Source organism: Lepisosteus platostomus, chromosome 8 (assembly GCF_059453375.1).
Source record: "Lepisosteus platostomus isolate fLepPlt1 chromosome 8, fLepPlt1.hap1, whole genome shotgun sequence".
Lineage (NCBI taxonomy): Eukaryota > Metazoa > Chordata > Actinopteri > Semionotiformes > Lepisosteidae > Lepisosteus > Lepisosteus platostomus.
The window spans coordinates 40,403,595-40,424,361 of NC_142618.1; the positions used below are offsets into that span (position 1 = coordinate 40,403,595).

Sequence of the window (20,767 nt, forward strand, 5' to 3'; positions counted from 1 at the left end):
TTTTTTGTTTACAAAACTGGGCATATCCTGAAGAAAGTCTTTTTGCTACAAATGTACTGCTTTATAAGTGTTTATTCCTGTACATTTTATGAAAATGCAGTGTTTGTTTCTTTTTCAAATTACCTGTTTTCAAAATTAACACCAAACTGAACACACTGAACACTGTTGACACTGTCCACCAAAACCTGCAAAGACGATATGAACAGTGACATTTACTGAGAATTTCAGTATTCAGCAGGATACTCAACTTTAGGATTTGAGTCAGCAGCTTGCTCAGAGTCCGTTCTGATGAGATGTATCCCTGTAACATGATCATACTACTACCATAGATTTGACAGATAAGATGGCGCTGTCAAGGTGCTGTGCTGAGGTAGGTTTGCATCGCATGTACCTTTTTGCAATAAAGCCAGAAAGTTGAATTTTTGTCTCATTATACCATATAACCTTATGGCAAATGTCTATCCTATGAGATGTTCTGTACTTAAAATGAGTCCTTTTAAGCAGTTATAAGAAATAAATAAGCTTTATATCTATCTACTCACCTAAATAGGCCACTGGACCTGATATGTGGATTGCTGATGTGTGAACAGTGACTCCTATTTCAGACATAGAACTTTTTTTGAACAATTATTTTTCTTTTATTTACTAAACCCCAACCCTAAGGAGGAGAAAACACAAAAGAAAATCTAGAATTATACATACACATCAGAAATACACAATGTACAGTACATTACAGCATTCTAGTAAAAAACAAAGGAGAAAAAAAAAGACAGAACAGAAGCATACTAAGACAAGGAACATAAGACATCACATTACCTGAGCTACTTTTTCAAAAGCAGTGCCAGAAGCTGCCTGTTTAGTGATAGAGGTTGAGCATCTCAGACATAAAAATTTGCAAATCTTTCAAATTTACACCAAAAACTGCTTGGAAACTGGAACTGTTAGTTACAAATTTTAGCTTCACAGAGGCGTCCCAGAACGGTTTCACAGTCGGTTTGGAAGGACAGCCTAGATAGTGTCTAAGTGGGATAATGCACATTCTACTTCACAAAAAAATGACTTCACTATATTCAAAGGGATAAGTAACCTGATCAGTGGTTCTCTAACATTTTAGTGGATCTGGGGAGAATCTGCTGTATTATGTGGAAGTGGACAGCACAGCAAGTGATAATCATTCAACAATAGAGGTCTCAGACCCATTTACAAAGAGATGGAATAACTACAAAATAGTAGAATTGTATAATTTCAAAACTATATTTTACGCATTCTTTTTTTAAATTATTTAATATACTGCATATGCACAGATAAATAATATGGATATGCAGGTTTAGGTATTTTAGATCTACTAAATGCTTTAGTGTAACTACTCTATTTAAATTATAAAAAGAATGGCTACAATAGGTGCCTGGTAAATGCCTTAAAATGATGTACTGTATGTAAATATGCTCTGGTTCTGCACTTACAAAAACATGCATATAATTTAACAGATAGTTGCCTTTTGCATTTACTGAACTATTTTAAAAAATGGTTAAATGTAGATGTTAAAAAAAGAGTAATGTAATGATCTGTTTCTGTAGTCTGCTCAGGTATTAGTTAGATTAACATCTGAAAACCTGAAATTTTCCATCTGTAACCCTCTGTCTAGGATATTTGCCCTTCACAACTCCATCTTGCTGCACAAGAAAAAGTACATTTCTTTCTCAACTAAAGGCAATGCTGTTATTAAAAGTTATACTTGCACAGCAATGACATCTAGTGTTTGATGGTAGACAGAGATGTTTCTTAACAGTTCTGAGATATTGTAAGTAGCTCTCTTTTTTTAACCTTAATGCTTTCTCTACTACATTAGTGCAGTTTCTCTTTGCTAGCTACTTTCAAACTCAATTACTCTTCTCAGATAACCCTTGTCCAGCAGGGGATACATTTTCAGATTTTGATTCTATTGAAAATGTCAATTAAAAGGTAGGCCACTTTTGGCTGTGAAACAGCTTGCTGGGGAAACCTGCATCAGGTACTACTATTTACCAGTACCCTTTAAGTAAAGAAGAGTTTCCGATTTTCTGTCCTAAATTTATTCCTCTGAAGTTTTCAGATGATACCTTGTTCTGTCCTTTTTTTATTACTGAGTGTGAAATGGTCCCCTGGGTTTAACCTGTCTATAGACTTTAAGATTTTATATACTTAGATTAAATCTTGTGTGGCACAAAATGGTTAGCATTGATGCCTTGTAGCGCTAGGGCCCTGAATTTCAATTCCTGACCTGGGGTGCTATCTGTGTGGAGTTCTCCCTGTGTTTGTGTGGGTTTCCTGCAAGTGCTCTGGTTTCTTCCCTTGGTCCAAAGACATACAGGTAGGATAATAGGTAAATTTACAGGGGTATTTTTAAACTCACTTTCCTCCACGGCAAAACTTTGCTTCCAATTAAATAAAAGTAAATGTAAATATTGAGCTTGAAAATGTATTATGACAGATGACAGATAGATGCAGGTCAGATAAATTAAACAATTATTTTACTTTAACCCAATTTTAAAAAAGTACAGCCTTGTACATGTTGTTTGTTACCCTGAGGGGGGTTAACTGCTGACTGAACCAGGCAGTCAGCAGTTTACAGTTTCTGGATGCAGAATGGTCCTAGAAATTCCTTATTTACTCACTGTGCACCAGCAGTCCTTGTCCTGATAATGTTTCACAGAAGGCCTCAGTGTTTTAGTGGACCCTGTGAAAACTCTAGGAAACTCCCTGCAAAGAAGCTCTACACATGTGAGGGGACCAGAAAGGAGACCAGATTTGTGGGCTCTGCTTCACTGTACATTTCCTGTTAAACCTACTTCCCACTTCATAAACACAGCTGAGATGCCAGGAATAGAAGCAATCCTGGAGATAAGGAATATTGATCTTATGCAAAAGTATTACTAACCTTGCGTACACCAGGGGACTATAGCACAGTCGTTACTCATTTTTGTCAATGCCATACATTATTGTAGAAAAAACTTTAAATATACGTCAACTTAGGTCACGTCTATGCACAAACTAATAATGGGGTAATAATATTGTTTTCAATATTGTAAGGGGTTGAAAGAAGCTAGGTGGTAAACGCTGACATATTTTATTTGGTGTTATGAAAAAGCAGGATATTTGTTCTCAAAACTTCGATCAGGCACAAAATTGCAGCTTGTGGATTAGTCTTGATTTCTGAGGATGAGACAGGCCTCAGAAGCTCAGCCTAAAGTCACCATATACAGCTGTACGTTTGTTGGAAATTTTGTTTTAAAAAAAATTACAACAATATATTTGGTTTTGGTAAGCCATTGGAAATGTCTTCATGGACAAGCTCACTCCTTGATACCTGCTATTGTAGGCACAGGAATGTGTAATTTCATTGTCAGAATAAGGACAACATTACTAGAAATATAACTTGCTATCAAAGTGATGTCAGTTGGTTTTTCCACTATCCCCTTTAGACTATATATTGCAAGAATGTCTTTAAGGCAGGGATCAGGCATCATCTACACTCATGTAAAATTTATCTCAACCATGAAATTGCATTAAGTAATTTGTAAGTCTGAGAGGTGAATGGGTGCAATGCCATTTCTTAGAGTCTGCAAGAGCTCTCTCAAGTCCAAGGTCAGTGCAAGCAATATTTAACATCTACTTTACCTCAGACACAGCCTAATGTTTAATCACATACAGCAATGACTCAGAACCCATCTTGGCAATCAGATCTGTATTTACATTTCTTCATTCTTTACTTGCATCACCAGTTATCCAGCATTGTTTGGCCTGTAATTCTAAGAAGGGTTAACTCCTTCAGGAGTAATTTCAAATTTCTTCAGTAAAGCTCCCTTTACTGAACAGTCACGGGACAATAAATCAATAGGAGGGTTGATGGTGCAGGAAGCTACTATAATAAATGACTAATACTAAAGAATTCTAAGAATTATAAAAATCATCAACAGAATTTTTGTTTTTCCTTTTTTAATGATAGCCATCTGATTGTTTGTAAAATTGTAAATTTTGTACAGTGCAGACCTTGGTACAGAATTGCATAATAGTGGCTTTTACTGTTTTACACATTTTTGTGCTTTATGTATCACTTGAAACAGCTTAAAATCAACAAAGAATATCACTAATGTTTAGCCTTCAGATAATACTGGAAATAGCACCACATGTACCAAGACTGAAAGGCAGACTTTTAGTCAGAATGAGTGTCTGTATTTTACAGACATCCAGCCCTTAACCCCAACTGCTCCAGGGGCGCCATATAAATGGCTGACCCTGCGCTCTGACCTCAGGCTTCTCTCCCAGTCTGTAAGTCTCATGGAGAGAGCAAGCTGGGGTAAGTGAAAAGACAAATTCCTAATACAAAAAATTGTACAGTATATGGCCAATAAAGTGATCTCATCTCATCTCTTAACAGTGGTATTAAATCAACCACTCGCAATACTGCTGAGTTATTGTTTAGTTTGCAGCTACAAGTGTAAAATGAGGACATGCATCTTAGACATGCTAAGTAATGTGATGCATTCATCTCTCATCGTTTGTGTCCCAGTAAAATAAAAGAAAATAACACGCCGTACTCACATAGGAAACCTGTACTCTCCGCCGGTGTCCCAGTCCACAGCAATGCATCAAGAGGGCAAGAAAGTGAAATCGGACTGCAGCTTCACAGAACTAGAGTCTGTTTTGCAGCGTCCTCTAAACCACTGTCCATGCCTTCACACCTTTCAGTCCAAGGGTGAAGGAGAAAAATGTAAAAAATAAGAAAAAGACGTGTCCTCAAATCTCCTTGGTTTAGAGGATATTTTTCACTTGTTGTCTAGACAGATGGACCCTTCCGTGGAGAAGCAGGTAGCCTCTTGTGTCCCGAGACAATTGTGCCAATGCAAACCAACAATGTACGCCAGCACAAAGCATCATTTTAATCTCTTCAGAAACATCCTGCCCCTGATCTGTGTGATTCTTCATGTGCACCCATTTATCTGTTTTGTCTCTTTAACACCTTCTGCCAGGATCTAAAATTGATGCACAACAGAAAATGTCATTTGTGATTCCTGCAAACCGTTTCCCCAGACACTAGAAAGTCTCGCTCTGGCACTGCTACTATAGACCTTTTCACAAGTACACAAACCAGCCTCCTGGATTCAATGGTTTTTGATCACCATATTGACAGAATGTCTCATTTATCCTTATTTTCCTGTCCCTTGAGACAATGCAGCTCTTACTTCAATTCACTATGATTCCTTGCAAAAGAGTCACCCGCTTTGTTTTAGGTGGCTGTACGTGTCTCACTTCTCCTCCTGGCAGCGCAGCTCAGAGCATCCTTATTACCTGAATCACTTTGCTTGCAGAAAACTGCAGCCACGCATTCCTCTTCCTTCATTATTGTCACAGCCCTGCATACCAGAACAGGTAGCCAGCAGCACAGAAGATACACAGCTAGAATTTCAATGTGCCTCTAGCTGCACATGCTTGTTATGAACCCCACTGTGAAGAGCAAGGAGTGGCTAATGTCATTTTCAGACCTGTAATAGACACTAAAATGGAGTGATAAATCAATTTATTAAATTAAAAAAACCCTAAAAAACATGTTTTAGGTTTTATATATTTTAAATCTACACCATTATTTGGGTTTAAATCAAGTAGCAAAATACTTAATTAATACTTACCCTTAATTAATGCAATTCCAATATGTGTGAAAAGTTTAAACATGGGAATGCACACTATGCTTATGTATTCGAAAGAGGTTAAAGCTCAAATCAATATGCTATTAAATGGACTATGGCATATATTAATCAAGCTTATACAGCTGTTGAACCCCATAAATGAACAACTGAATTCTACAGTATTTTCAATCAATATCTGGTAAAATATAAATGAAAATTAGAATGTTAAATAAAAATTGAGTACTGTATGTGTTTTTGTTAATGTGAATAATAAGTCACACAGTAATATGTAGTTTAAACAAAATCTTAAAAGCAGTCATCAATAATTTATGAGAGCATATTATACTATTACAATATACAGGAAACAGCGGTATGTTAAAGAGATGACAATATGCTACATTACACTACAATATTTCTTGGTTTCTCTGTACAAAAATATTTAAAATATTTATTAAAAGAAAATATGTTTCACTAATGGGACATTACAATATACAGAGTGTTATTCTTAAATTAGCACTTTAAAAATTGAGTGACAAAGACCCTTATTATTCTTTGCAAATATTAACTGAACAAATCATTACAGCTATTCGCGATGTAAATAAACATATACTGTAGCATATACTGGGGAAACTATTCTGATGTTTTCATGCAATATTAAAAACTTATTTTTCTTAAATTTTGGAGGCATTCCTTACTGAAAACCATTCTCTTATTCTGTGTCACACGCTAAAACACAACCCCAAGATGCAAGGTTCAGAAGTAAAATTTAAGTCGTTAACAGACAAATGCCTATGAAAAGTGATAAATTGGTCCACTTAAACTAATGATTAGTTCTGTAAGGCCATAAAGATCAAACGAGAAACAAACTGCTCCCCTCCATGACTAGAGCTATGCATATGTGTTTTCAATTTTAATGTTCAAATCCTGTCCTTTCTAAAGACATTTTAAAACCACCTTCATCAAGCAGATAATGGATATGTTATACAGTGCCTTGCGAAAGTATTCGGCCCCCTTGAACTTTTCAACCTTTTGCCACATTTCAGGCTTCAAACATAAAGATATAAATTTTTTATTTTATGTGAAGAATCACCAACAAGTGGGACACAATTGTGAAGTGGAACGAAATCTATTGGATTTTTGAAACTTTTTTAACTAATAAAAAAATGAAAAGTGGGGCGTGCAAAATTATTCGGCCCCTTTACTTTCAGTGCAGCAAACTCACTCCAGAAGTTCAGCGAGGATCTCTGAATGATCCAATGTTGTCCTAAATGACTGATGGTGATAAATAGAATCCACCTGTGTGTAATCAAGTCTCTGTATAAATGCACCTGCTCTGTGATAGTCTCAAGGTTCTGTTGAAAGCGCAGAGAGCATCATGAAGACCAAGGAACACACCAGGCAGGTCCGTAATACTGTTGTGGAGAAGTTTAAAGCCGGATTTGGATACAAAAAGATTTCCCAAGCTTCAAACATCCCAAGGAGCACTGTGCAAGCGATCATCTTGAAATGGAAGGAGTATCAGACCACTGCAAATCTACCAAGACCTGGCCGTCCCTCTAAACTTTCAGCTCAGACAAGGAGAAGACTGATCAGAGATGCAGCCAAGAGGCCCATGATCACTCTGGATGAACTGCAGAGAACTACAGCTGAGGTGGGAGAGTCTGTCCATAGGACAACAATCAGTCTTACACTGCACAAATCTGGCCTTTATGGAAGAGTGGCAAGAAGAAAGCCATTTCTCAAAGATATCCATAAAAAGTCTCGTCTAAAGTTTGCCACAAGCCACCTGGGAGACACCCCAAACATGTGGAAGAAGGTGCTCTGGTCAGATGAAACCAAAATCGAACTTTTTGGCCACAATGCAAAACGATATGTTTGGCGTAAAAGCAACACAGCTCATCACCCTCAACACACCATCCCCACTGTCAAACATGGTGGTGGCAGCATCATGGTTTGGGCCTGCTTTTCTTCAGCAGGGACAGGGAAGATGGTTAAAATTGAGGGGAAGATGGATGCAGCCAAATACAGGACCATTCTGGATGAAAACCTGTTGGAGTCTGCAAAAGACCTGAAACTGGGACGGAGATTTATCTTCCAACAAGACAATGATCCCAAACATACAGCAAAATCTACAAAGGAATGGTTCACAAATAAACGTATCCAGGTGTTTGAATGGCCAAGTCAAAGTCCAGACCTGAATCCAATCGAGAATCTGTGGAAAGAGCTGAAAACTGCTGTTCACAAACGCTCTCCATCCAACCTCACTGAGCTCGAGCTGTTTTGCAAGGAAGAATGGGCAAGAATTTCAGTCTCTCGATGTGCAAAACTGATAGAGACATACCCCAAGCGACTTGCAGCTGTAATCGCAGCAAAAGGTGGCTCTACAAAGTATTAACGCAAGGGGGACGAATAATTTTGCACGCCCCACTTTTCATTTTTTTATTAGTTAAAAAAGTTTCAAAAATCCAATAGATTTCGTTCCACTTCACAATTGTGTCCCACTTGTTGGTGATTCTTCACATAAAATAAAAAAATTATATCTTTATGTTTGAAGCCTGAAATGTGGCAAAAGGTTGAAGTTCAAGGGGGCCGAATACTTTCGCAAGGCACTGTATACTTTGATCAACTGAGCAAATTTTACAGAAGTAAAGATTTTTTCTGAATTTCCCAGAGATGTTGAATTCTTTCTCCCACAGTGCATATGATGGCTCCAAGTTCAATTTGCTGTTTACTTTGCTACAGTATGTTCTACTGACGCCTGCATTCACTTGCACACCAATTAACACAATCCATGTTGTGATGGGGAAAACAAAAAGCAGATCAGGAATGAGTACAGATGATTTATCCACATGAATACACATCACAACTGAATGCGTATGAAGGTGTGGCCTTCTACATTCTTTGAGCTAGTGTATTATAAATTGTTCTAAAGATTTCCTCTACAGATACAGTATTTCCATGGTAAGCTACATATTCTTCCGATGCAGTCATTAAGAACAATACGAATTTGGTCTTGGTTTTTGTTCAAGTAACAAATCATCATGTTGAAAACAGGAGCTGTTTCACTACAGTGCTTTCCTGTGACATAGGACTGACGTCATTTCACAGAGTTAGAAACCCAGCTAAATAAATACAAGTGCTGTAGCTTCCCCAGACTCTGGAAGAAAATTCTCTTATAAGAAATAAAAAATGTGCTGTCCTCAAATAAATACAGTTCTGACGGCAGATATTTTGAATGCAATTTCTTTCTATTTCAGGATTCTTTGATGACTTTATCCTTTATTAATTTATCAACTTGAGATCTAAATGTCAGATATTTCTAAACAATCCCCATAGTTGACCATATAGGAGATGTTTTAATATATTTGGAGATTTTGGGTGATTTTTACCATTATATTTATTATACATTACCTCCCAACAGATGTCCCGAGACAATTTATACACTTAAGAAAAAAAACATGAACTGAGGAAGATACAAAATTACACTTGATTTTGATTTTTACATGTATGTAAGAAAACATAAAATGTGTAATGCCTAGTCCTGCTTCCTCAACAATTCAATGTCTAAGCACTTTCATGTACAGTACAGTATGTCCTTTGCTTAACCAATGTCAGTTTTATAATTATATACACTGTTGACATTGAGTGTATTATATTCTGAAATGATTCAATGTACTGCACACTCCAAAGACGCAGAACAATTTTCTAAATCCCCTTGGCTGTGAAGGCTGAAGCTGGAATGGTAGAGTAGCATTCCTGTAGCATCCAGAAAAAATACAGTTTTATGTGTAAACTGTTTTTTGTGAACTGCTTTTCACATTGATGACTCATGACTGTACTGCCAAGCACAGTTCAAACTGCATCATCAAGAGTGCCGATGACACGACAGTGGTGGGCCTCATTAGCAACAACGATGAGGCACCATACAGAGAGGAGGTGGAGGAACTCGTGGACTGGTGCACAAAATTAATTTTAATGTAAACAAAACAAAAGAGATAATCATTGACTTCAGGAGGGCCCACGCTGATCACTCCACACTGTACACCAACGGCTCCCCTGTGGAGACCGTTAGAAGCACCAAGTTTCTTGATGTACGCATTACAGATGACCTCACTTGGTCCCTCAATACCACCTCCTTAGCCAAGAAAGCACAGCAGCGTCTCTATTTCCTCTGGCGACTAAGGAGGGCAAACCTTACCCCTGCCTATTCTTACCACTTTCTACAGAAGCACCATTGAGAGCACCTGGACCAGCTGTGTCACTGTTTGGTTTGGGAATTGTAACGCTTCAGACCGCAAGATCCTACAACAAATTGTGGGAACAGCTGAAAAGATCATTGGAGCCTCCCTCCCTTCCATTTTTGTCACCTATCACAAACGCTTTTTACACAAGACCTCCAGTACAGCAGATGAACCCTCCCACCCCTCCCATAAACTCTTTGCCCTCCTACGATCTGGGAAAAGATATCGCAGGGCAAGTGCAAGCCAATCATACAGTACATGGGGACAATTTGGAGGCCATGGTAAAGGTCGAGGGGGGAAATTTGGCCCGGACACCGGGGTAACTCCCTACTCTTATCGAGAAATGCCCGGGGATCTTTAATGACCACTGAGAGTCAGGAGCTCAGTTTAACGCCTCATCCGAAAGACAGCGCCCACTACAGTATAGTGTCCCGGCCACTATACTGAGTCATTAGGACCCACACAGACTGCAGGGTGGGTGTCCCCCGTTGGTCCACTAACACCACTTCCAGCAGCAACCATAGCTTCCCAGGAGGTCTCCCATCCAGGTACTGACCAGGCTCATCACTGCTGAGCTTCAGTGGGTAGCCAGCTGAGAGCTGCAGGGTGATATGGCTGCTGGTGTAAATATTAATGTATTTTACAATTTACATTTATAGTATCTGATCTCAAAAGCACAGTCAAGCATTTGGATAGCTCTGTTGCTTTACAGCTCCAGGGCTTAGGATTTGAGTCTGGGTCTATGTGGAGTTTGCAAACTGCCACAATGTTTACATTATTTTTCTTCTGAGAACTTCTGGTTTCTTCTTGTGGTCCTGGTTAATTAGAGTCTCTCAAATGATGTGAGTGAATTTGTGTGTTCCCTGCAACAGACTGGCATCGCATCCAGGACACCTTGTTCTATGCCTAATTCTTTAGGCTACATTTCACACAATGCCCCTCTTAGGATAAAGATACAACTGTTGTGCTGTTTTATGATAAACCCAAATTCTGGGAAGTGTATTTTTCCTATAGTAACAGTAGGCTTTCCAGCTCTCAACTAAAGTTTATTCTGTGAAAATGCCATTGTACACAGCATACCATTTGGATAATCTAACACAAACCAAGAAAAGAAAAACAGTCAGGAGGCAGAATGTACTAAGACCAAGTATCTCGATGAGGAATGTTAATAATTTAAAATGATCTTTCCATAACCTCAGTTGTGGTTAATGAGTTCCAATGCGACATTCTTTTATGAACTACACACAGTAAAACATCAAATGAACTAAATTCTAATGTAGCATACTGGCACAACAATGCTATAATTTTGACTGTCTTTTTTAAACAAAGTCATTTTGAAAAAGTTCCTTTATTGAGTGGAAAAACAGATTTTAGATAGGCAGACAAAATGTTTCTGTCAAATTCAGAATTCATGAGCTAGTAGGTTGGGAGCTTTGGCATAACATTTTATGGATTACAATTGGTCTGGGTATGACTGCCTCTGGATCTTAATCGCTCGTCTTAAATAATCCTCGCATTTACAGGAATATTTGGTCCACTTAAAAAAATACAGTGCCTTGAAAAAGTATTCATACCCTTTAAAAGTTTTCAAATGTTGCTGGATTACAGATGATACTAACACATTTTTTTTCAATCAGTATATTTATTTAAAAATTAATATGCTCAAACAGAAAATTTTAAAACATAAAATTAGTTTTTTGTCAGAAGATATCTTAAAGTGAAAAAGTGAAATATGCTGCTTGCATAACTATTAAGATCCCTACGGTCTGGTGTCACTACATTTACGCAGGTGAAAGGAATTGGCCTAACAAGGATATAATTGCCTTATCATTGGGCTCTGCCGGTTGACCATTACAGTAACTGTCACATTTACTGGATAAAAAACCAAGTCTGTTTAGGGATCATTGGTCAGGCAGTGAATCTGCAGGAAAGATATGAAAATGAAGACTAAAGATATTTCTAAGGAAAACTAAGAGATAGACTGTTAAAAAATGCACAGAATAGGAAAATGGTGCAAAAATATCAAAGTTTTTCGATATCTCAGTAAACACTAATGGTTCAATAATCAAGAAGTGGAAGACGCATCATACCACCCTGCCCAGAAAAGGTCCTTCCTCAAAACTCATCTGAACCAAAAGGAGACTTGTGTGGGAAGCCTCACAAAAGAAGCCAGTAGTCACTTTGAAAGCCCTACAGAGTTCAGTGGTTGAGAGTGCAGTAGAGGTGCATTAGTCAACTACTATATATCAAGAGCTCTGTATAACACTGGCCTGTATGAGAGAATGCAAAATGAAGCCGTTACTCAAAAAGAACCATCTCAAATCCCATCTGCAGTTTGACAAAAAGCAAAAAGAGTGATCTGACTAAGATCTGGGAAAAGGTTTTGTGGTAAAATGACATCAACATAGAGCTTAGTGGCCAAAATTCAAAGTGCTATTTGTGGCATAAACGTAACCCTGCCCATGCCCCAAGAAACACTACTCATACAGTATGGTGGTGGCAGCATCATGCTAAGGGGATCGTTCTTATCAGCAGGGACCGGGAATGTTATTAAAAGTGAAGTAAAAAATGGATGGAGTAAAGTACAGGGGAAATAGTTGTCCAATACATTTGAATGTGCTGGACAAATCTGCCAAGAGGAATGGGCAAACATTACTCTAATAAATGTACAAATTTGGTAGACACCTAACCAAAAGATTTAAACCTCTTATGCAGCAAAAGGTGGCTCTACCAAATATTAATGTGTGGGGTCTGAATACTTATGCAAGTAGCACATTTTAGTTTTTTACCAAAATATCTGTTGAAAAATAATTCTGTCTTATTATTTTATTTATTGATTTTCTGTTTGAGCATGTAAATTTACAATACAAAAAACTGATTGGATTACCATGTGTAAGTACCATTTCTAATTCAGAAAAATCAAATAAAACTTTTAAAGGGTCTGAATACTTTTGAAATGCACTGCATTTGTATACCTTTTGAGGTCTCTTCAAAAAACTCAAAACATACAGCAAATGTAACAAAGGAGTTCACTGACAAAAAATTGGAAACTCTTACACTGTTCAAGTCAATCTTCAGATTTAAATCCTACTGAGCAAGCATTTTATATGGAGGAGAAACTTTTGAAGTCAGTCAATACTTAGAGAGTCAATGCTGCAGCAAAGCATCTAAAATGATACAAAAATGACAAACTGTTTGGTGAGCTCAATGGATCCTAAGTCTGGATGAGGAAATCCATATCTTTATCATCAAGGGGTTCCTGCTTTACATCTACATCCACGGACCATTGTACTAGGTGTTTTTGAGCATTGCCACTCCTGTTCCATTCTATATTAAGAAAGTAAAAAGGAAAGACCTCGAGGAACTGCAATGTCTCAGACCCACAATGCCTATTTTGTGTCTTTTTTGTGTCTGTATCCCCCCCCCAAATAAAAAGCATACATTTTGTGTTAGGACTACAGAACCCTTGGGTAAGTCAACACTGCATTTGGGGAAGAAACGGCACAATATTGTATGGAGAAAAAGTATGTAACCCTTAAGATGTTATGGTTGAACATATTTAGAGATCCAGTAGTTGATCTTCACCTAGACCTCACTATGTTGTAATAGTAGTGTGGTGTCTCCGGGGGAATAGTTTATGTAAACGAAGGTCGTACTTACACCACACTTTACTGTCCTCCGATCCGTGGCGTTTCTTCCAACAACTGTCTTCCTAATACAGTCCCTAATCCGTTCCCTTAGTCCCGATTCGTTCCGAGTTCCAAAAGTTCGGAATAAAGACAATCCGCGATGTATCCTAAACCAGTGTCCGTAATCCAAAATCATAAACCTTTCTCCTTGCAGTCGTTCGTTAGCCCGATCCTTAACATCCACTTCTTTCCACTCTTTTCCTCCAAAACGCATTCACCTTACCAGCTTCCACGCTGTTCACTGCCTCCGGGCCACTTATATCCCGGTTCCTGATGCGTCTCAGCTGTGTCTCGTTGTCTCTTAAGGTAGACCCTTTCCATCTACTGGTCAGCTGATTCTTTTTGTCCGCCATCTCGCTAAGGTCCATCTCTAGCATTTTCAGCGTTTCGTTTCGGAAGTACCTGTTAGAGATTACCCTTCCCCGTGTCCTCTTACATTCCCTCCCCCTGAGATCAGCCCCGACCCCGGGCGATCTAGAAAAAACTAAACAGTGCATTCGGGAGAGGGCGTCTACATTTCCTTGTTTCCTTCCGGGTCTATAGACCGTCTGAAATTGAAATCTTTGCAGACTAAGACCCCACCGCGTAATTCTATCGTTTTTATCCATATTTTGTAACATCCATGTTAATGGCGCATGATCTGTGTATAATATAAATTGTCTTCCCAATAAATAATACTTCAAATAGTCTAGGGCCCATTTGATTGCTAGACATTCTTTCTCTATCGTGGAATAGTGTTTTTCGGCCGGATTCAACTTACGGCTGATATACAGAATAGGATGCTCCAGTCCTTCAATCTCCTGCGACAGAATGGCTCCAATCCCAGTGTCTGAAGCATCAGTTTGTACCATGAAAGGCTTACTGAAGTCTGGTACCTGTAAGACGGGTTGAGAAGTGAGAGCTGCTTTTAAGTCTTGGAAAGCCCTCTCTTCCACGTCGGTCCATTTTATTTTCTCCGGACAGCTCATCTTGTCAGATCGTGTAGAGGGGCGGCCATGGCTGCAAACCCTGGGATGAAACGCCGATAGTAACTTGCCAGTCCCACAAACGTTCGAATTTGCTTCTTGGTAGCTGGTTTGGGCCAGTTCTTGATTAATTGTACTTTCTGATCTTGGGGCATGATCAATCCTCTCCCGATCGTATAACCCAGGTAATTGGCTTCCCTAGCCCCCAGACAACATTTATTTGGGTTAGCCGTTAATCCTGCTGCTCGCAACGCTCCAGTCACTGCTTCCAGGTGATATAGATGTTGTTCCCAGGTCATGCTATGGATTACAACGTCATCCAAGTAGGCGGCTGCAAAATCCCGATACGGTCTCAGAATTCGGTCCATCAATCTTTGGAATGTTGCGGGAGCGCCATGCAAACCGAAGGGTAGGACCCTATACTGATATAGTCCTTCAGGTGTGGCAAAAGCGGTTTTGGCTTTATCTTCTTTGGCCAGCGGCACTTGCCAATATCCCTTTGTAAGATCAAGGGTGCTGATGTATCGAGCGTTACCTAATCGCTCGATTAGTTCATCTATACGGGGCATGGGGTATGCATCAAACCGCGAGATCTCATTTAACCTTTTGAAATTGTTGCAAAATCGAATAGTTCCATCCGGCCTGGGGATCAGAACTATCGGGCTAGCCCACTCACTATGGGATTCCTCGATTATTCCCATCTTGAGCATTTTACCCACCTCTTCTTTAATCAGTTTCCTTTTGGCTTCTGGTACTCGATACGGGGGTAGCCTTACCTTTTTCCCCGGTTCCGTAGACGATCTTATGTTGTATAAGGTGGGTTCGACCAGGTGTCCGGGAAAAAACATCTTTGTTTTGGGACAGGAATTCTTGTAGTTCCTGTTTTTGTGCCGGAGCCAGGTCTCCCACGGCTACCGCACCTGTTTCTTCTTCCAGAGGGTCTGGGGAAAAGTGGGTGAGCAGAACTTCGGAGCCATGCCATTTTTTCAGCAAATTGACGTGGTAGATTTGATGCTGCCGTCTTCTGTCATGTTGCTTGACCTTATAGTTGACTGGCCCCACCTTTTCCACCACTTCATAAGGTCCCTGCCAGGATGCCAAGAATTTACACTCTGGGGTTGGAACTAGCACCGGTACTCTGTCCCCAATCTGAAATTCCCTCGCAACTGCTCCCCTATTATAATAATAATAATAATAATAATAATAATAATAATAATAATAATTGCTTACACTTATATAGCGCTTTTCTGGACACTCCACTCAAAGCGCTTTACAGGTAATGGGGACTCCCCTCCACCACCACCAATGTGTAGCATCCACCTGGATGATGCGACGGCAGCCATAGTGCGCCAGAACGCTCACCACACATAAGCTATCAGTGGGGAGGAGAGCAGAGTAATGTAGCCAATTCATAGAGGGGGATTATTAGGAGGCCATGATTAGTAAGGGCCAATGGGAAATTTGGCCAGGACACCGGGGTTACACCCCTACTCTTTTCGAGAAGCGCCCTGGGATTTTTAATGACCACAGAGAGTCAGGACCTCGGTTTTACGTGTCATCCGAAGGACGGCGCCTGTTTACAGTATAGTGTCCCCGTCACTATACTGGGGCATTAGGACCCACATGGACCGCAGGGTGAGCGCCCCCCGCTGGCCCCACTAACACCTCTTCCAGCAGCAACCTTAGTTTTTCCCAGGAGGTCTCCCATCCAGGTACTGACCAGGCTCACACCTGCTTAGCTTCAGTGGGTTGCCAGTTGTGAGTTGCAGGGTGATATGGCTGCTGGCTCTATTATAATTTGTTGTTGTTGAGCCTGGGCTTTCTCCAGGTTTTCTTTCACTAAGGGAACAATAACCTTTATTCTTTCTCTCATCTGTTCCACATGCTCAATGATAGTTTGTAGAGGGGAAGGTTGATGTTCCCACGATTCTTTGACCACGTCCAATAGGCCCCGTGGTTTCCGAGAGTATAATAATTCAAAGGGGGAAAATCCAGTCGAAGCCTGCGGTACTTCTCGAACCGCAAACATGAGATACGGGAGCAGCTGATCCCAATTTTTTCCATCCTTTTGCATCGTCTTCCTAAGCATGCTTTTCAGGGTCTTATTAAAACGTTCTACTAGACCATCGGTTTGAGGGTGATAAACAGAGATTCGGATCTGCTGTATACCCAGCAGCTTACATAAGTCTCGCATGACTTTCGACATAAAAGGTGTTCCTTGATCAGTTAGGATCTCTTTAGGAATTCCGACTCGAGCAAACAGTTGTACTAGCTCCCTAGCTATGTTTTTGGCGGTGGCAGCTCTCAACGGAATGGCTTCGGGGTACCTGGTAGCATAGTCTACTATTACTAGAATATATTGGTGACCCTTGGTGGTTCTGATCAGGGGCCCCACCAAATCCATCCCAATCCGTTCGAAGGGGGTTTCAATAATTGGGAGGGGAATCAAAGGGTTCCTATAATAAGGTTGTGGCGCACTTTTCTGACACTCAGGGCATTCCCGACAGTACTTCTCAATGGCCTTATAGATCCCTGGCCAAAAGAACCTAGAGAGGAGTCTCTCGGATGTCTTCTTTACCCCCAGGTGCCCACCCAGGAGGTGGCTATGGGCCAAGTTGAGGAGCTTCATCTGGTAAGGCCGGGGAATAAGGAGTTGTTCCTCTTCTTCCTGTCCCTTCTGCTGCACTTGATAAAGGAGATTATTCTTTGTCATAAAATATGGGTAACTCACTGTGTTAGGATCAGTACACCACTCCCCATCAATTTTCCTGACATGTCCCCACGCATGTCTCAAGTTCCCATCTTCTAGTTGGGCCGTCCCAAACTTACCCCGACGTTCTGGGGGTTCCCAGTTCGGTAGTTCCATATTTCCAAACTCAACTCCAAGTTCAGTTCCGCTTTCTTGTGGGTCCGTCTCATCAGGGTCGTCGGCAGGGGCGTCACCACTGTCTTCCGGCCAGGGGATTGGTCTTGGCCTAGCTGATTGGATCGTGTTCCAAATCTGGAGGAAATGGGGACAGTCTCGTCCCAGTATGACAGGGTATGGCAACTGCTCAACCACTCCTACTGTTGAGCGGTAGGTCCCCTGTTCTGTAGAGATGCTCAATTCGACCGTCGGATAGTCTTTGGTGTCCCCGTGAATGCAAGTAATAGGTATTCCCTTTGTTCTTGGAATCTCTAGTACTCCCGGAAGTATTGTAGGGGTCACCAGGGTCACCGCACTGCCAGAGTCCAATAAGGCCTCGATGGGTTCTCCCTCTATCTTGATGTTCGTAAGATGGGGATCATCGCGGGTCGGGATCCCCGCTGTAAGGTAGTTGCATAGGGCTTCATCTCTGGGGTCTACCTGCATGGGTTCGGGCAGGCCAGGGCACTAGCTGGCTAAATGCCCTTCTTCCTGACAATTAAAACATCGCCGGGTTTCTTCCCATGGCCGGGCCCTTGAGTCAGACTTCCCCCAAAGGTTTTTTTTTAACTGTATACGTTCCCGATAGTCACTATACTTTATTGGCCGGTACTTTATTTCGGTTTCCAGACTCTTGGGGCTTCTTCTCTCCTCCCTCCGAAAGTCCCCTTTTCTCTCCCTAATCAGGGCCTCTGTGGCATGGTGTCTGTCCACCCAGTCCACGGCTTGATCTAGGGTCTGGGGATCCCCTTCACTTACTTTTCTTTTCAGGTGCACAGGCAGACTCCTCACGAAATGATCCAACACCACCCTTTCTACCACCTGTCCTGGGTTTAATTCTTCTGGCTGGAGCCATTTCTTTGCCAGATGTACCAGGTCAAACATCTGAGACCTCGTAGGCTTGTTCATCTGGTAGCTCCAATTGTGGAACCGGACTGCTCGTATCGCCATGGTTACCCCTAGTCTTGCCAATATTTCATTTTTCAGAGTCTCATAATTCTCTGCATCTTCTTCTTTTAAATCATAATATGCCTTTTGGGCTTCTCCAATTAAATAAGGGGCTACTCTCCCAGCCCATTGCTCTTTGGGCCATGCATTTCGAGCTGCAGTTCTTTCAAAAGTGGTTAAATACGCTTCCACATCATCAAGCTCAGTCATCTTTTCTAGCGTAATTTGTTCTTCCTGAGCGGTGCCTCTCCCCGCTACTGGGGCCTGCCGGATTTCTTCCCTTAACCTGCACAACTCTGCGCGTATTAATTTTTGCTCCTCTATAATTCGTTCGTTGGTTTCTTTTTGGATTTGGTTCGCCTCCAGTTGCGCTTCGTTAGCTTCTCGTTGTCCTTGCAATGCCTGGAATTGGGCGAGGGTGGCCTGGGACAACTGCTGTATTAATTCTTCCATAGCGTTTCTTCATAAGCTCAAAGCGGAACCCGCACACACACACACAAAAAAAAAAACTTGCTCTCTTCGATTCTCAAACCCGAGCGGGAGTTGCCCGCATCCTCCACCAATTGTGGTGTCTCCGGGGGAATAGTTTATGTAAACGAAGGTCGTACTTACACCACACTTTACTGTCCTCCGATCCGTGGCGTTTCTTCCAACAACTGTCTTCCTAATACAGTCCCTAATCCGTTCCCTTAGTCCCGATTCGTTCCGAGTTCCAAAAGTTCGGAATAAAGACAATCCGCGATGTATCCTAAACCAGTGTCCGTAATCCAAAATCATAAACCTTTCTCCTTGCGGTCGTTCGTTAGCCCGATCCTTAACATCCACTTCTTTCCACTCTTTTCCTCCAAAACGCATTCACCTTACCGGCTTCCGCGCTGTTCACTGCCTCCGGGCCACTTATATCCCGGTTCCTGATGCATCTCAGCTGTGTCTCGTTGTCTCTTAAGGTAGACCCTTTCCATCTACTGGTCAGCTGATTCTTTTTGTCCGCCATCTCGCTAAGGTCCATCTCTAGCATTTTCAGCGTTTCGTTTCGGAAGTACCTGTTAGAGATGACCCTTCCCCGTGTCCTCTTACAGTAGATAAAACTAAACACATTTGATAATAAATTCTATTTCGTCGTTATTTTAAAAAAACAGCCCTTATCTGGTTAAGCATAAAAATGTTTACATTCAAATTATTTTAAATGAAATTAAACATTTGTTTCTACAACAGAGATATCTATACTATGGATGACTTTCATTTCTGAGAAGGATACATTTGGATTAGGCATTGCATTCTTCTTTTCATCTTGTTACAAACTAGGGTGTGTCAGAAAAATAAAGAGCAGGAAATAAAAATGAACATAAACCAGAGTGGTGGGTCTAATTTGAGGCGTGCAAGTTCCTTATTATTGGGCACAACTTTGGCAAAAAAGTATTAAATCAGAGCAATCTAAAACATACATATTAAATTTAATATAAAAATCACAACTAACTACAAAACATTATACAACATACAACACTGTTTGTTACACAATTAACAAAACAAAGTGTCTCAGAGGCCTGCATTCTGAGGATCCAAGAACCCCAGGCTAATCCTTCAACTTGAAACACTTTATATCTTGACAGGGAAACAAAAAAAATAAATCGGTATTTATCACCTTCCGTAATGTGATACTGCAACCTCATAAATTAAATACCAGAATATTCTACCAGAGTGACTAAATTGCCAAGTATCTTTCTTTTACTAATCGTCAAAGCCTGTTTGCTGGTGTTCTGGAATAGGGACCATATTACTAAACCTTTGCTATCTGGCCTCTCACTCTACTCTCTTCTTACTGGAACCTAGACACAAACTAGTCATGCTTTATCTCCTAGCTCCTTATATACTATACACCAGCTCAATAATCCAATGGGAGGAATTGGGACACACAAAGTCTATCCTATTTGCTCTTTTCCTTAAGTGGAATCTCACTCCGAACTGGATGCCATTGGATGCCAAGTATGAACATTTCCCAAACAGGACTGTGAGCTCTCCCAAACAAGGTTCAAAATATCAAAATACTTAGCCAGTGGTGTCCGAGTTTGATCATGGGTCAATCACAACAAACTTCCAGATTTAGCATGCAGCTGCATACAAAGTTGCAGACTACTTTAACTCAAGATAATCTCTAACTTTGAGCTCAATTACAAATAAAATATGTGTGGAAAAAAGCTGGAAAGTGCTAAGGGATTATCATTGCTTTTGTTCTGCTGAATCAGATCACTTCAACTAATCTGATCAGTAAATTAATATGTAGCCCATGTTAATATATGATTATGAATTTGTCTGTCTCATGTTTAAATATAACTGAATGTCCTTGACAATTTAATGT

The 20,767-nt window shown here is 40.5% G+C and overlaps 1 protein-coding gene across 3 annotated transcripts in view; it reads right to left on the reverse strand.

Annotated features, from left to right (window-relative positions):
• Window positions 1–20,767, reverse strand: part of LOC148657318 (voltage-dependent L-type calcium channel subunit beta-2-like) — a 168,580-nt gene that overhangs the window by 105,214 nt on the left and 42,599 nt on the right. Inside the window, exon 1 of one of the 3 annotated variants that reach the window (XM_088643412.1) lies at window positions 4,582–5,389. The exons of the other annotated variants lie outside the window; for them this stretch is intronic. Within the exon in view, the coding sequence (XP_088499538.1) occupies window positions 4,582–4,629 (48 nt within the window). The 5' untranslated portion in view covers window positions 4,630–5,389. Of the gene's footprint in view, window positions 1–4,581; window positions 5,390–20,767 lie in introns of those variants that run through there. 3 annotated transcript variants of the gene reach the window in all.